The 16158-nt window shown below is 40.3% G+C and overlaps 1 protein-coding gene across 1 annotated transcript in view; it reads left to right on the forward strand.

The window, feature by feature from the left end:
* The window catches only part of LOC122813118 (uncharacterized protein KIAA1841-like), a 1352705-nt gene that overhangs the window by 1172512 nt on the left and 164035 nt on the right, over nt 1-16158 (forward strand). Inside the window, exon 14 of the mRNA XM_044085254.1 lies at nt 11378-11451. Within this exon, the coding sequence (XP_043941189.1) occupies nt 11378-11451 (74 nt within the window). The remainder of the gene's footprint in view (nt 1-11377; nt 11452-16158) is intronic.

A 16158-nucleotide genomic window follows, 5' to 3' on the forward strand; every position in this document is an offset into this window, starting at 1 on the left:
AGTCACTCCTACTAACTTCCTGGTATGCTGTGCTAAAGCATTTAAAGTGACAGTGCAATAATAAAATAATATAAAATCAAATAATTCATAATAGCAATGTTACAAATACAAATAAAACTCTGAAAAACTTCATTTTAACAACACATAACATCATTATTACAAAGCCAACGTGTTGTACAGATCACACTTAGATTAAAACTTCTTGCGAATAAGATACTCAAGCTAACAAGATGTCTAAGCGACATAGCACATTGAAAAAGCTCTTCTTATATACAAATCCAAAAGGTCAAATTCGAATAGTGTACATAACACATACAAAAAAGCAACGTCCATATTGGCGACAGAACCAACTACATGTTCAAAATGCTGATATAAGACCAATGTGGTGTAAAGGGGGGGGGGGGGGAACAAAATGAAATGCTATGGTAAACAATCACTCTATGAAGTAAATGCATCTGGGTTGGACAATGAACATCTGCTAATATATCTGGATCTATAACAAATGTAGGATATTGAGGATAAAATCAATAATTAAAACCATGTATACAAACTGAAAAATGATATAAAAACCAAAGATTGTTTAAAATGCATATTGAATAACTATAATCTGTGTGTATAAAATCTGTTAGCAAATCCACAAAACAACCTAAATGAATATACTGGACTAGGTCTTGCAACATTTAACCAAACTAGGTATGACAAATGAGAATGTTGACATATCCTATTCAGCATAAAATATACAGAACTGGCCTACTGTGGATACAATTCATGAACCAACAGTACCAAGTGATGTATATGTGGAAGCCATAGTATAACCTAGAAGCCTAAATATTATGTAATCAATTTATCAAAGTACAAGTGGAGAATATGAGATCACAGAAAAAAGGTCATCTAGATCATCTCAAAGGTCTGGCCTTCAACTGCGGTTTAATGGACAGAACCTCATTCAGGCCTTTCTCCCTATGGGCCGCCAGCCTGCATATCCACTTTAGCTCCGCTTGTTCAGTGAGGTTGACTATATTGCCTAGTCTAGGATTAGGTATCACAACTTGGAGCACTTGAGGTAAGGTAAATTTCCCTTTTCCCATATATATATGTGTGTGTAATCACAAGAAAAAATTCTACCATATCCTCTAAAATAAATGTGCAGTCATAATTCACAAAAGTTAGGTTCAAAGAAGATTCAAGGAAACTTTATTGTCATTTAGGAAACACAAGCTTTACCTAAACGAAATTCCAAGTGTCATCTCTTTTACAGGAGAAAAACAAACACAAAAAGTCAGATATGATAGGTATTAAAGAATAAAAAATAACTGTAGCACAAAAGTAAATATCTCGGTAGCTGATGCACATGCTTGTACAGTATTTATATACACACTGGACAACACTGATTACTAGATGAATGAGAGGTGAAATTGGGTGATATTGAACATAAGGAAGTGATTGGAATTGCACTTGAATGATAATATATTAATTTTGGTGTGCAATAAATAAGTAGAATTACTTTATGGAAGAAAATGAATGACAGTGTAACAATCTGTTATAGTTTTGATACCTCCAGATTTGCGTCTGCATTAATGAGTCTTATTGCAATTAGGTATAAACTGTTCATGAATCTGGAGGTCCTGCAGCCGATACTCCAAAACCTTCTACCAGATGCAAGTTTAGTGAACCAACCCCATGCTGAATGAGAAGTGTCACTCAGTATTTTGCAAGGCTCCTTTTTACATCTCATTTTAAAGAGCTCCTGTAAGGTAGGAAGACTAGTGCCCACAATCTATTCTGATGTTCTTATTCTTTGCAGCTTCTTCCTTTCAGCCATTGTGCTGTTACCGAACCATACAGTGCAGTTGCTGGTGATAGTGTTCTCGATGGCTCTTCTGTAGAAGGTATTTAGAACATTCATAAAGAGCTTTGTTTTCTTAGCCTTTTTAGGAAGTGTAGTCACTGTTGGGCTTTTTTAATTAGCTGGCCTGTGTTTGTACTCCAAGAAAGATCCTCTGATATATGTAACCCCAGGAACTTTGTAGTTTGGACTCTTTCCACTCCTCCATTGATCTTGAAGGGCAGGTACATGGCAGAGCTCTTTCTGAAGTCAATAATAATTTATTTGGTTTTATTGACATTCAGGTCCAAATTCTTGTTGTTGCACCATTCAATCAAGGAGTTGACCTCATTCCTATACCCACTCTCGTCATCAGCACTTGAGTCCCACCACTGTGGTGTCATCTATGAATCTGATGATGATGATGCTAGCTTTCACAGAGCAGTCAGACTTGGCACACAACCCTGAAGAACTCTGGTGTTGATTGTGATCCTGGGTGACTTTAATTACCCAATCATAGATTGGAAAAACTACTCATGCCAGAACACAAATGACCAGAGATTCCCCAATTTTATCAATGCAAATGTCTTGGAACAGCTAGTTGATACCACCACAAAAGGTGATAATATCTTGGACTTGGTATTAACCAACACGAGTAACTACTGCAGCACCCCTAACGGTATCATCCTCCCTGGTAAGATCCAACCCTAAAGCGGTCAGTTCAAAGTCACCATCTCCGCTGACCCCCTTCTAGCTAGGGTCAAACAAAAAAACTTCTCCAAAGCAGATTACAACCTCCTGAGGGATGGTATAAACAGCTTCACAGCCCCCTCCCTCACTGTAGGAACTGGCACCAATGTCCAAATCTACACCATAGTACTATATGAGCATTTATATAGATGCATGGAATCAGGAGTATCTGACAGGACAAAATCATCCTCCGCAAGGAAGAGTAAACTTGTCTGGTGGACATCTGTAATAAAGAAACTATATAACAAAAGGAAAAAATTGCTGTCCAGGACCAAGGAGGACCAGGTGCCCAACTGGAAGTAATCTCTCCTTAGCCTGAACAAGCAAATAAGTGCACTAATGAAATCCTCTAAAGCCAACTTTGAGTCCAAATTGGCCACATCTACTAAAGACAGTCATAAGGCCTTTGTCACATATGTCCGCAATCTCAAAGGAAGCACCCAAATCTGTTCAGAACTGTGGTCAAGGACACCACATATAGCCAATCTACTGGCTGACAGATTCAGCAAAAACTTCTCCCCTCTGTCCCCAATCAGTAAATCAGGGCATCACCAATACCTGCCCCCCACCCCCACCCCTTATCTGTATGGAACAGGTCTTCAATTTAATTTCAAAGACAAAAAATACAGCCTCCATGGGACCCGATAACTTCCCAGGCCGCATCCAACATGAACTCAGACATGAGCTTGCAACACCATTAGGCACCCTATTTAACCAAAGCCTGAGTACCGGCTTTGTCCCAGCCAAGTGGAGGACAGCCACTACCATCCCTTTACACAAAGGCGGACCATCCACCGATCCAGGAAATTATAGACCCGTCAGCCTAACTAGCTTGATCTGCAAGGCCTTGAACGGAAGATCATGGACCTCATTAACAGGGACATTGGGAGCCTCCAAACACTCGACTCCACACAGTTTGGCTTTGTCAAGGGAAGGTCATGTCTATTAAATCTGGTCATCTTCTTTGAGACGGTCACCAAAGCCATGGACGAGAGGAAGATGGTGCACACCACCTACCTTGACATGGCCAAAGCCTTCAACACTATTCCCCACTCGGGCATAGTAGGTAAACTCTCTCAACTATGCATCAATCCATATGTTACCAGATGGGTAGCAAACTGGCTCACTGTTAGAACCCACCTAATCAAAAGGGGGAAAGTCACCTCAAGCAATAGACTTGTAACGAGTGGCGTACTCCAGGGATCGGTCTTGGGGCCTCTGTTATTCGGGATATACTTCTCTGAGGTGCAGGCCAAAACCGGTTGGCTGTGGCTGACCAAATTTGCAAATGGCTGCAAGCTGGCCACAGTTGTCAATTCCCCAAGTGATGTGGATGTCCTACAAGAGGGTCTTACCCAAACAAATGACTGATGCCAGAAATATGGCCTCAAGCTGAATGCCAAAAAACTGCATCATCATCCCCTTTGCGGAGAGTGACTTCCCCACATATTATCACATTAATAACAACGTCCTAAGTGCAGAATCAGTAGTGAGGGATTTGGGCACCCAGGTTGATAACAACCTGACTTTTGACCACCATGTTGCTTCCGTTGTACGGGAAGCTTTCTACATGGCCCACCTCATAAGTAATCTCATCCAGGGACAAAGAGGTCATAAGATCCCTGTATCCTCCCCTTATAAGGCCAATTATTGAGTAGAACGCCCCCTTTGGCATGTATCTCGCAAAGCACATGCAGCAGCTGGAGAGACCACAGAGGTTCCTGACAAGGAGAATCCAGGGCCTCGAACACCTACCCTACATAGAATAAAAGCCTGTCTCTCTACTCAGTTTCATGCAGACTCCTCAAAGGTGACCTCTGTTTGGCATACAAAGCAATCTCAGACCCTGCCTTGATGAAACTGCTGCATATCTGCAAGTCAAGCTCCACTTGAGCAACCCACACGCACTACCTCAACCTGGTCTGTGGTATTAGTAGGACTTGTTGGCGGGACAGATTTATGTCCCAGAGACTCCCCCATCTGTGGAATAGACTCCCTCTCCACGTCAAGCAGAGTACCTCATTATCCCTTTTTAAGTGCAACCTGGAAAACTGGATGGTAAACAGAAAATACACTCCTGGGATTCCACCTATGTCCCTGCTGGACAGGGGCTGTGGATGTTGACTTGGCTAAACAGGAGATAAACTCTTAGCTAGGCTTGTAGAGGCCTCAGAACCAATAGCCTAGTAACCTCCTATCATCCTATAATACTCCCTGAAGTGTTGTTACCAGCACAGGTCCTTTATGGTCTTCCTGTCAGGAAATCGAGGATCCCGTTGCACAACCCTTTATTTATGCCAAGGTTGATTAGCTTTTCTATAAGTTGCATTGGAATCACCATATTTAATGCTGAGCTGAATTTATGAACAACAGCCTGGCATTAGTTGTTGTTCTCTTCTACTCTTCCTACTGGCATTCTACCAGTCTAGTCTAATGACGTCTACCTGGCATTAGTTGTTGTTCTCTTCTGCTGTTTGTAACTTAGTTAAAAAGCTTATCACAGCTGACCATCAAAACTACTACTCCTTACTTCAAAGCAACCATAAAACCAACCCACAAAAAAACCTGGTACAACAGAAAACCCAATCCCTTGCCCAAATGTACAAGACCTTGAGCTTGCCACCCAATTCAACTCTTTTTTCATAGACTATCTCCAAACTTACCTCTTCATTCTCTAATAACAATTCACCTCCTACTGCCACTTCTCATCACCCACTCCATCTTCATTCTCTAATTCCCCATCCTCTCAACCCACCTTCCATTTTCATTATCAGTATCCTAATCAACCGCTCTATCCAAGAAGGTCTTGTTCCACAAATCTGGAAAATGCATAAAGGTGGCAAATATCACCAATTTCCTGCCCATTAAATGTATCCATCTTCAACTCCTTCCCTATCTCTTGGACAACAACCTATCAACTCTACCAAACATGGATTCAGACCCAATCATAGTACCACGACTGCCCTCCTATCCTTCCTGGAAACTGTGAATAAAGCTAGAGATTCTGGCTTCACTGTATCTACCATCCTACTGACCTTGACACTATCTCTCATAACCTACTCCTTACTAAACTGTCTAACCTAAACCTATCACCTTCATCTCTCAATTGGTTTCAACAGGCTGTCAAGTGGAAAAGCCACCTTCCCTTCCTCAACACCCCCAGGTGTCCCACAGGGCAATATATTCATTAATGATTTTTTCCACTCAGTCCCTTATGCTAACATTATTCATTATGCAGGTGATTCTACAATCATCTGCGCTGCCACATCCATCCCAACTCTCTTAAAGCTGACTCAAGATGCCTTCTCTACCACAGAACAGTGGATGAAAGACAACCATCTAGCACTCAATGCATCTAAAACAAAACTTATGATATTTATCCCCTCTAAAACTAACACCTTTGATAGAAAACTATTCTCCACCACCAGCCAAAATAATACACCTCTTGAACTGGTATCTGAAACCAAACTACTAGGAGTCCAAATCGATGACAAGCTTAAATTCAATTCCCATCTACTACTAAACATAAAAAAAAACCACCACAAACTTGGCATGCTGTACCGACACAATCGGTTCCTCACCTCAGCTACTAAGCTTACTTTCTCTACTACATTTCTCTTACCCTCCCTTCTTTATGGTGCCCCTCTTCTAACAAACCTACAATCATCTCTCAAAACTAAACTGTCTTCTTGTTATAATAAAATAGCCATATTCGCCACTAGCAACAAATCATCCAACCCATCACTGTGCACCTCTCCACAAACTAAGCTGGCTAGAGCTTCCCAACTACCTCTCCTATACTCAGCTCACATATGCACATAAACTCATTTTCCAGCTATCCCTCTGTCCCTCCCTCTCCACTACCATTAAAGTGCACCACACACAAAGACTTCTAAGATCAACCAATCAAAACCTAATAGAAGTTTACAGACCCCTTCGCCCCCCAGGACAAAATCTCCTGTCCTTTTCCCTAGCACACCTATGGAACTCCCTCCCTCCATTTGTACCATCACTAGCCTCTCATCCTTTACAAAATCGCTCCACTTACATCTAACATCCACATGGGAATGCTCCTGCTCCCATCCCTCATAACCTATTCCCCAATTCCTACAGTTTTCCATCTCACAAATTCCAGATAGTAAATTCATACTTGCTTCTAGTAAACAACTTCTTATTTGCATCTAGCAAATTACTTATTTGCATCTAGCAAATTCTAAGCCTACTGCAGCTAACTACTTATTCTTAATCCTACTAGAGCAATGTTCCCCTCAAAAAAAAAAATCCCTTCTATTTTTGACTGTAACCTCAGTATTTTTGTTGTGTTTTTTTAACCAGAATTGTTAAAATGTTAATCACTGTAATCTTATTGTAATCTGTGTGTGGAGCTTTTCACCCCAGGACTGCATTGAAAATGGGTTCTTTTGGCCCAATGGACTATCCTGGTTAAACAATAACAATTGCAAATTCTCTTCAGGATGCTCCAGTGTGAGGTGAAGTATCACCGAAATGGCATCAGCAGTTGATCTGTTTGCCCAGTAGGCAAACTGCCATGGGCCAAAGGATTTAGCTGCAGCGATTACTGCAACCTTCATCCCAATCACTTCATAACAGCATATTGGAGTTATAAGTTATACATCCAGATGACTGTTGGACCTGGAAAAAAGCAACAAAGTGGAGGTTAGACACTAGCTAGTCATTAACTCAATTCTCATTTTCCCCCATCGTTTTCTACTTTTAACTGTTACAGTATTAGTTTCTTCTGCATGCTGTAACTTGCTGTTTGCCTTCCTTTTGTCACCCATCTCTTTATTTGGGTGGCAGTATTACCTCTGATTTGAGTTGCTGCTCTGTGACACAAATTAAAGTTTTATTTTGCTGGAATCTGCTTGTGTGTGTGTTCTGACATAGGTCACATTCATCAGTTTTATGTAGGTTTCTCCCAATCCTTTGTCTTTCCTGATTCTCTGTCTGCGTCTGTCTGTCCTTTATTGGGGACCAGTCATGAAACTCATTTATCTCCCCTGCTTTTTCTCCTGTTGTTAATCATGCTCTGAATAATATACATTCTCTGGGTACCTATCACATTGTCATAGTTTCAAAAACTTTGAACATCATACAGCCGAGAACACATGATCGAAGTTGTGAATGGAGATCGCTGTACAGCGCTGAATGGGAAATTTACTGGTTTTCCCCACTGGAGTGTGATCACAGAGTTTGTATATTTAATTAGCAACGAGTGTGGAGGGGGTACAAAATGTAAAGTTTTGAAGTTTCAAAACTTTGATCATATATATGGTCTCGGCCATATGATGTTTGAAGTTTTGAAACTTCATTAATGTGATAGGGATCCACATTCTCTATATGTTAGTCACCTTTTCAAGAAGTTGTCACAGCCTCTTGAATCTGATTAGCCACATTTTCCATTGCAGAAGGGACCTTCCATCATTTATTTTCCCCTTTAGGTAATAACCCATGACTGGGTGTGGGTAATGCTGGATTTACCCATGGTTGGTTTGATTTGATCACAAGTGCAAAGCCCTAGGGATCAAACAAAGGCAACAGTGGGCAAATCCAGCATTACCCACACCCAATTGTAGGTTATTGCTATCATATAATGACATTATTTAAGAAAGAAATTTCTTACCTTTCTTAAATAATGTCTTTGTGTAATGGCACTGCAGTGTTAGTCCACATTGTTTCCCCATTCTTCCGCATTTTATGATGTATTACACATGTGTACCAGTTCTGTTCAACAAAATTGTCCGTAAAAGGAACACCACTTTTCAGCCAAAGACGTAACTCACCAAACGATAAACCCATCTGATGAAATATGCTTAAGGAGACGTTTGGTTGAATTTTCTTTGCACCTATCTTTGATCGTGGTGACTATCCTCACTCCTTCTTGTTTGTTGTCAGTTCAACAAAAGCAATGGAGAAAAGAGTAAAAGTAAAAAAAAATCGGACCGTCTCCGAACATCCAGTCAGTTCAGAGGCACAGTAGTCTGGTGAGAATGCACAGCAATACAAGGGAAATCAGGTACATTTCTGTTTCTTTAGTTTTGCAGAACATACCTGATATTTTTTGTATTTGGTCTGCACTCTAGTATATATCCATAGAAAAGTCTGGTCACTCATTGGGACTTCAACAGCTGGACTTTTTTTATTGGTATATGCTAGGTTTACAATGGGCAGTCTGGTTGGGCTGACCAATCAGTATGCACCTTTTTAATACTAATGAGAAGTCATTTTATAATTATGTTTTTATAACATCCCACCACTTCTGTTTTCTTGCATAATATGGAATTTGCCTTGCCATAACACTTTCTGATGTGCCAGAAAGCCCACATGACTGAGAACATGTAAAAAACTTCTGGTGGGTGCATGGGGTTAAGTCTTACAGTGACTGAAGTTTCTGACCTACCATTATCAGCCCTTTCTCAGTAGATCCCTGCATCCCTATCCATTCCTTGGTACCAGCTATGACATTTATTTATTTTTAAATGTCTTGGCTTGCCCGATGTGCTATTCATTTAACCCATCATAGGGGTCCATCTACCAGAGGGCTCAAAGGTGGAAAATCCTTAAAGTTGGTAATCTGGTCTTCAACAAAAGTATATTTTATGTCCCTTCAGTGCACCCAGATATATCCACTGTGTGTAAATTAGCCATCCTGGATCTACTCAAGATCCACTAATTTATCTTGTAGTTTTCCCCAAGTGTTCATCAGTATTACATTGCTCTTCACCTTGGTTTAATGGATAATGCTCTTGCTCATTTGCAGCAAGTGCAGAGTTCTGATGCAAAACGACTGACTGACATGTCAAGAACTAGTTGTATTGTGCTATTCTTATAGATTCTACTTTGACTGCCACATGCAGCCAGGTATGTTTTTAAAATTCTGATTCACAGCTATCACATTTTTTAGAATCACTGTTCTGTCTATCTAAATAAGCTTTAGAGACCCTGTACCTTATGTAGGCACCTCATCCTCAAGTGGCTGACGTTGCCAATTCCGCAAACTCATTTACAGACATCAAGCAAACTGTGCTTTGAATATCTTGTCCTAGTTGTGTTAAACCAGTTAAGTTCCCTTAGTCTAGCAAGTGTTTCCCAGTATTCTTTCTGTTGATGCTTGAAGTGCTATCTATTCAGGAGGATTCATCTGGACCCAAAGGGGGGGGGGGAGCTTAATCTGGTTTATATTTATTTATTCAGTTTTAATTTATATAAGCATATGATTTTCATTTCTTAATTTTAGATACCTTCCTGTACTTTGGCTTTTATAGATTTGCAATTTTTTTATTCTTCTGTTTGTTATGCTGTTTCATTTGTACAGTGCTTAGGATCTAAGCATTTCAGTACTCTAAGTAAATGAATATTGTAGATGTAAGAGATGGTCACCATAACTGCTTATAATTGATGTGCTTTCCCCGGTCTTATTAGACTTACTAGCCCTCCATCTCCTAATTTCATCTATTTGTTTGTATATTATGTTGTATTTAGTGGATTTATTTGAATTATATTTGAGGTGAGTAATGGTCTTGGTATCTCTTTGTGATGACAGAAGACCTAATACATATCTGTGAATAGGTTCCTTATAAATTCAGGCTCTGTAAATGTGGCACTATTTACCACTAGTTCAGCACATTGCTGTGTGCTGCATTTGATGTTTGTGACATAGCTGTCAGAGGCCTTATAGTTCTTTTTCATCTGGGAGGCTATCATAACCTCAAAGTTGGTTTTACTTGACCTAATTAGGCCTCTTAGTTGCCTATTTAATTTGAGGGAATTTTATCTTTGTGGGACTTACCCTTCCTGGTTTTGCCATATTTTTTTCCTTTTGTTGTATATCGTCTTTCATTTAGGATGCCACCATGGTGGTTTGTTCCTGAGCCTTTCTTTAAGGTTGAGATTAACCAGGGTCAGATATTTCCTCACAATCTGTGTGTGTGTGTTTTTGTAGGGTATGTATTCTTGTAGGATAATAATAAGAGTTCAGTAGTTCAAGGGCTCTGCAGCAGTTGCACCATTTCCCAAGCAGGGGGATATATAAGAAAGCTGGAAACCTCAACAAAAAACAACATGGACATATTGAGGATGTGCTGTCCACACAGAAGGTTCCCAAGCCAGGAACGGACGTTGAGAGCCAGACACTGTCAGGCATCCTTGCTAAGCATTACCCCGCACTGTGATATGGCACTTTTGCATTTTTATTTTCTTGCTAAAGATTAGCATGTTATTTGGTAACATGAGCTTTTAACTGTAATGTTCTGGTAAATCAATATCTTGCCTTCTAGTGTGTGTTTTTAAACTGTTTTAGTTTCATTTTATATGTTATTTGAAGTGGACATGTTCCCAGAGATCTGTTTTTTTTTTTGTTAAAACTGGATAGTTACAAATTTAGTATGGGTGTTTTTTTTCTATTCTAATGTAATTTAAGGAAAATTAAGTCAAAATAATTCTGAATGTCAGAGTAAGTATTACTTTGTCGTATTACTGGCACAGAGGCACATAATACATTCCGTAATTTCTTTGCAACAGAAAACTGTATGGTTAAACATCCACCAAATACAGTCAATATAGAAGGATCTGATTCATTTTACATTTTGACAATTCACCCTAACACTAAAAGAATTGCATTACTTTCACCTAAAAAGAAGGGCACCCCCACCATTAATCCAGATATACTGAGAGAAGTGTTAATAACTGCACAGTTATAACACTGGGGAAGTGACATGTGAATGAAGAGATCAAAATGTATTGGGTTCAGCAGTGTAATTCAAATTATTTTATTTGTTCCAGTCTAAGTATTCAGAAAAGTAAATGGGACTCAACACGATCTTTAAGATTTAACCAGGATACTCAACGTGAAGAGGGTAAGTCAAGTATCTACCTTGATTTGTTTGCATGAGTAAGACTCCAAAATACATTTCCAAATGCTTTTATAGTATACCATATGCTGCTGCAGAATTGTCACCTTGATCTGTGGAGTGGTTTGGAACTCTGAAACAATGCTAATTGTTTGCCATATGAAGAGCTTTTAGATCACTTCTTATTCTGATGCCAGATTTCTGATAGCACCCAGAGCTGCCTAATTTGTCTGTTTTGAATGTTAGTTATAGATATTTCAGAAAAATAAATATACATATCCTGCAATTTACTTTAAGTCATAAAACTTTATTTTTGGACTTTGTTGTAGTCATTGTATTAGGTGGTTTCTGTTTCCAGTACTTTGGTAAAGTATAGTTGCACTTCATTGTTACCTTTTTTGTTTTGATGACATATTTGTAGGTTTCTATTTTTAGTATTACACTAAAGCATAGTTGGACTTGGTTAATTTTGCTTTAAATTTGTGTACTAACTTAATGCTTCTGAGAGCCTAGTGTAATTCCCAGTTCATCTGTTCCCATTTTCCTAATGGTATTTTTTCTGAAATAGTTAAAGCAACATGTATTTTCTAAGTAATGTTTTTGTTGCAGGGTCATTTTTACAGTTAAGCAACAGTGCTTCTAGGTTTTCATCAGTCTTGATTATTACATATTAGTGATGCTTTCACTGGATGGACTTCATAGATTCATATACTGTTTTCTAAGCCTAGCCAAGTTATCTGGAAACAATAATGATGTCCTGTATCCAAAAGGACAGTGAGGGCCAGGCATTTATAAGCTACCTCTGTCCATAAGGGACATGGGTGTCAGGCCTGATGTAAGTTTCCTGTTCCCCATCCACTTGTCTAGGTTATGCTTAAACTGGGTTATAGACCAACTCTGCTTCACATGGATAGGAAGCCTGTCCCATAGGAGGGGCAGTCTCTGGGACACATCTTTCTGATGCTTTGGATAATTGATAATGTGTCCCAAAGCTGTGACCTAAGTAAGGCTCTTTCCTACATTTTATTAGACTTGGCTGTTACTAATGATTATGTCTGAATGGAAGAGCTCATGCTACTTATGTTTAGTACTTCCTCACTGTCCATCGTCTAAATCAACTGGTAGGCTGCTCAACTGTTCCGTCATCTTCTTCTGTCTTTGTAGTGGTGCTTCTTAAACCTCTTTGTCTAGTTTAAACCTTCTTGTTTGGGATTTACCTGGGCTTTACTCTTCTGTTTTGGCATATGCATGCTTAAAACTTGTGCACACACTTTACTGTCTGTCTTACCAATTGTCTGTGATGTTCTTCATGTTTCACTGTTGCAGTCATTATATTTGGGTAATCTGCTGGCAGGTTGCCCTCAGTCGGCCTGATTAACAAAGTCTTGGATCCTGCGTCTGTTGCTGTCCCTTCTTCCATGGTGTTAGGTCGTCAGGGGTATAAAACATGCAGCCAATGCTGTTATATCAGTCTTTCTTTCCGCACGGTGCCCGAAGCAGAAGTAGTTCGCAAGTGCCAGTCGTCTGACTCCCGAAATTTTCGTTTTCGAGTTTCAGAACTGAAGTCCTCAACTAAAAAGCTAAGTACCCCATTGGGGAAACTTTTTCTTGCTACTTACTGATGTCAGTAAAAGTTAATAATTGCATTACTTATGGGAAGCAAATACCTCATAAGGATTTTCATTTGTACTGTATTCCTTGCCTAGGCCCTGACCACGACGTACCTTGCTGTCGGTTCTGTGCTTTATTTAATCAACGCAGTATCAGTCGTCAGTACATTTTTGCTTCTAAATATTTTGGCTCACAATTTAATTATCCAGAAATGACATTGGTTAGCAATCCGACTACCGGAATACCTAAAAAACACAAAGAAAAAGACCGAGACAGGCCATTGAGGTCCAAAACTGCCGACGACGCTTCTCCTAAGCCAGTCGCCAGTTCGTTACTCAGTGAGGTGCTTTCGCAGCCCCTGATACTCGCTACTTCTGATTCGCAGGCCTCTACTGAGACCCATTTGGAGTCCGGTATGCTGTGAGATGCTTCAGTTATGGAACCCGCGGATGTCTCTACCTTGGATGGGTCCGGAGCCGCTGTTCAGGCACTGGCTTCTGAGTTTGTATTCATGCCTACAGATTTGTATATTAAACCGACGCCATCTTCAATATTAAGGCCAAAATCTCGAACTATGTCTAAAAAACCGATGCCTAGGTCACATGTGCAGGCCCTTATGCCTAAAAAGCAAATGATCAAAATGGCTGAAGATTTAATTACTGTAATCTGGGGTAGCCACCCCCCCCCCCTTCAAGGAGGCCTAGGCAAGAAATTTACTATGAATCTTCTGAACAGGAATCTATTTCTTCTGACTCTTCTATTGAACAGGATTTTTCTATACCTACTTATGAGGACTCTGATGCAGAGGATTCCATTCCTTCTGCTTCTCCCCCTGAGGATTTTTCTTTTGGGGAAACTTTACATACCTTAAGGGAACATTTCCACTGGGAAAGTCAGGATTTTTCTGAATCTTAAAAGAGGCTTAGGGATTTTCTTCTTCTTTCTCAGTTTAGGCCTTTGGCTATACCTCCTGTTCTAGACATTGCTGATGATGTGTTTTCAGAATCTAGTATGGCTCCTGCTTCTCTGCCTCCAGCTCCATGTAAGCCATTCAGATACTACAGAGTTCCTGACTCCCACAAATTCCTTTTCAAAAATCCTGGTGCGGATCCTGAAACCATTTATCAGGGCCCCAAGGGCATTAAGGCTTCTACTGCAAAAAAATCCTACCCCTTCTGATAGAGATTCCAGGGCGCTGAATAGATGGGGTAAGAAGGTCTACACTTCTGCAACCTTAGCAATCAGGGCTTTAAACTGTCAATTACATATGCTAAAGTATCAGTAGCATATCATGGGACTGCTTAAACAGAAAATGATGTTGATTTCTGACTGTGTGGTAAATAAAGATTTACAGGATTTATTGCATTCAGCTGAACAAGTTGGAAAACATACTTTGCAATGTGGCTTTGATTCTTTGGAGGCCTCTTGCAGGGCTGCTGTAACTGGGTCTATGCTAAGAAGGCATGTTTGGCTCAAAGAGCAATCTCTGCCTGATCATGTTAAAGCAAAATTGTTGGATGCTCCTTTACAACAGGACCATCTCTTTGGTAATAAGGCTAAATTCTAAAAAAGATGGAAGATAAAGCTAAATCTATGCAAACTGTGAAAGATTTCTTACAAATGCAGCCTCCAAGATTTAGTAGGCACTGTCCTACTAAGAACTGGTGCTTTCCCGTTCCTTCGAGAGCCACTCGAGTTAAACCCAGACATTCCAAAGGCACCAGGTTTCAGTCCCAAGGGAATTTCATAACTAAACAATGGGGTTCCTCCTCTTCCAAATCTGGAAACAACAAGACACCTCCCTATGGTAAGCAGTCTCAATGACTGCCCTTTAGACTTACCAAGCACTTACCTTTTAGCCGCCCCTTTGGGGGGGGAAACTGGCTCTACATGCAAAAACCTGGCAACTTATAACCCATGACAAATGGGTTTTAAATATAGCATCCCAGGGATACAGATTTCGTTTCCAAACTTTGCCAACTCCAAATGGATGGCCAGACCTGCCCCCAAATCAGTGGGCAGAGGCCCAGAAACAAGTACTTTCCCTTATAAACATGGGGGCTATTCAACTGGTACCAGTAGAGGAAAAGGGACAAGGTTTCTATTCAAGACTTTTCCTGGTACCCAGAAAAGACAAATCATAGCGTCCAATTCTGGACTTATCTACTCTAAACACCTTTCTGGACATTCCAGAATTCAAGATGCTGACACTTCACCAGTTACTTCCTATGCTAGGCAAAGATGCCTGGTTGGCAACTCTAGATTTAAAGGAGACTTACCTGCATATCCCAATCAGGGAATCTTGCAGAAGATACCTCCGCTTCAAAGCGTGCTACTTGCATTACCAATTCTCTGCACTGCCATTTGGCTCATCTACTGCGCCCAGGGTCTTTACAAAGTGCTGGCTCCAGTAATTGCATTTTGCAGGCAAAGAAATATTCAAATATATCCATACCTGGACGATTGTCTAATTCAGGCAGAAAACAAGGACATTCTTCTAAAACATCTGGCATTTGTAAAAAGGGTTCTAACTTGTCTAGGGTACACTATAAACGAAAATAAATCACAACTGGTACCCTCTCAAAAAATTACATTCCTGAGTGCAAGCTTGAATACAACTGCCCAGATGGCTTTCCTTACGCCAGAAAAGCAAATTCATTTGGTAACTTACTTCAAACAGGTGGCCACAATGCTTTCTGCAAGGCAAATACTGCAAGCCTTGGGGTTCATGGCCTCCTGCATTCTTCTAATTCCATATGCAAGACTGCATATGAGGAAACTTCAGTGGTACCCAAAAAGTCTATGGAGTCAACATTGTCACAGCCTGGAAACAATGATTCCTATCATTCCTTGCCTGCGCCTAGAGTTCCTATGGTGGGCAGAGGCCTGCCACCAGAACAAGGGACTGCCATTCTCACAACCCCCTGCCACCCAGACCCTAACTACAGATGCATCAGACTATGCATGGGGGGCTCATCTGGCAGGGAAGTGCATTCAGGGCAAATGGAGCCCAAATCAAATGCACCTTCATATAAATCAAAAAGAAATGCTAGCTGTACAGAATGCACTGACAGCCTTCAAGGACTACCTTCATTCAGGACA

This window comes from Protopterus annectens, chromosome 1.part1 (assembly GCF_019279795.1).
Source record: "Protopterus annectens isolate FY-2018-M chromosome 1.part1, PAN1.0, whole genome shotgun sequence".
Classification (NCBI taxonomy): Eukaryota; Metazoa; Chordata; order Ceratodontiformes; family Protopteridae; genus Protopterus; species Protopterus annectens.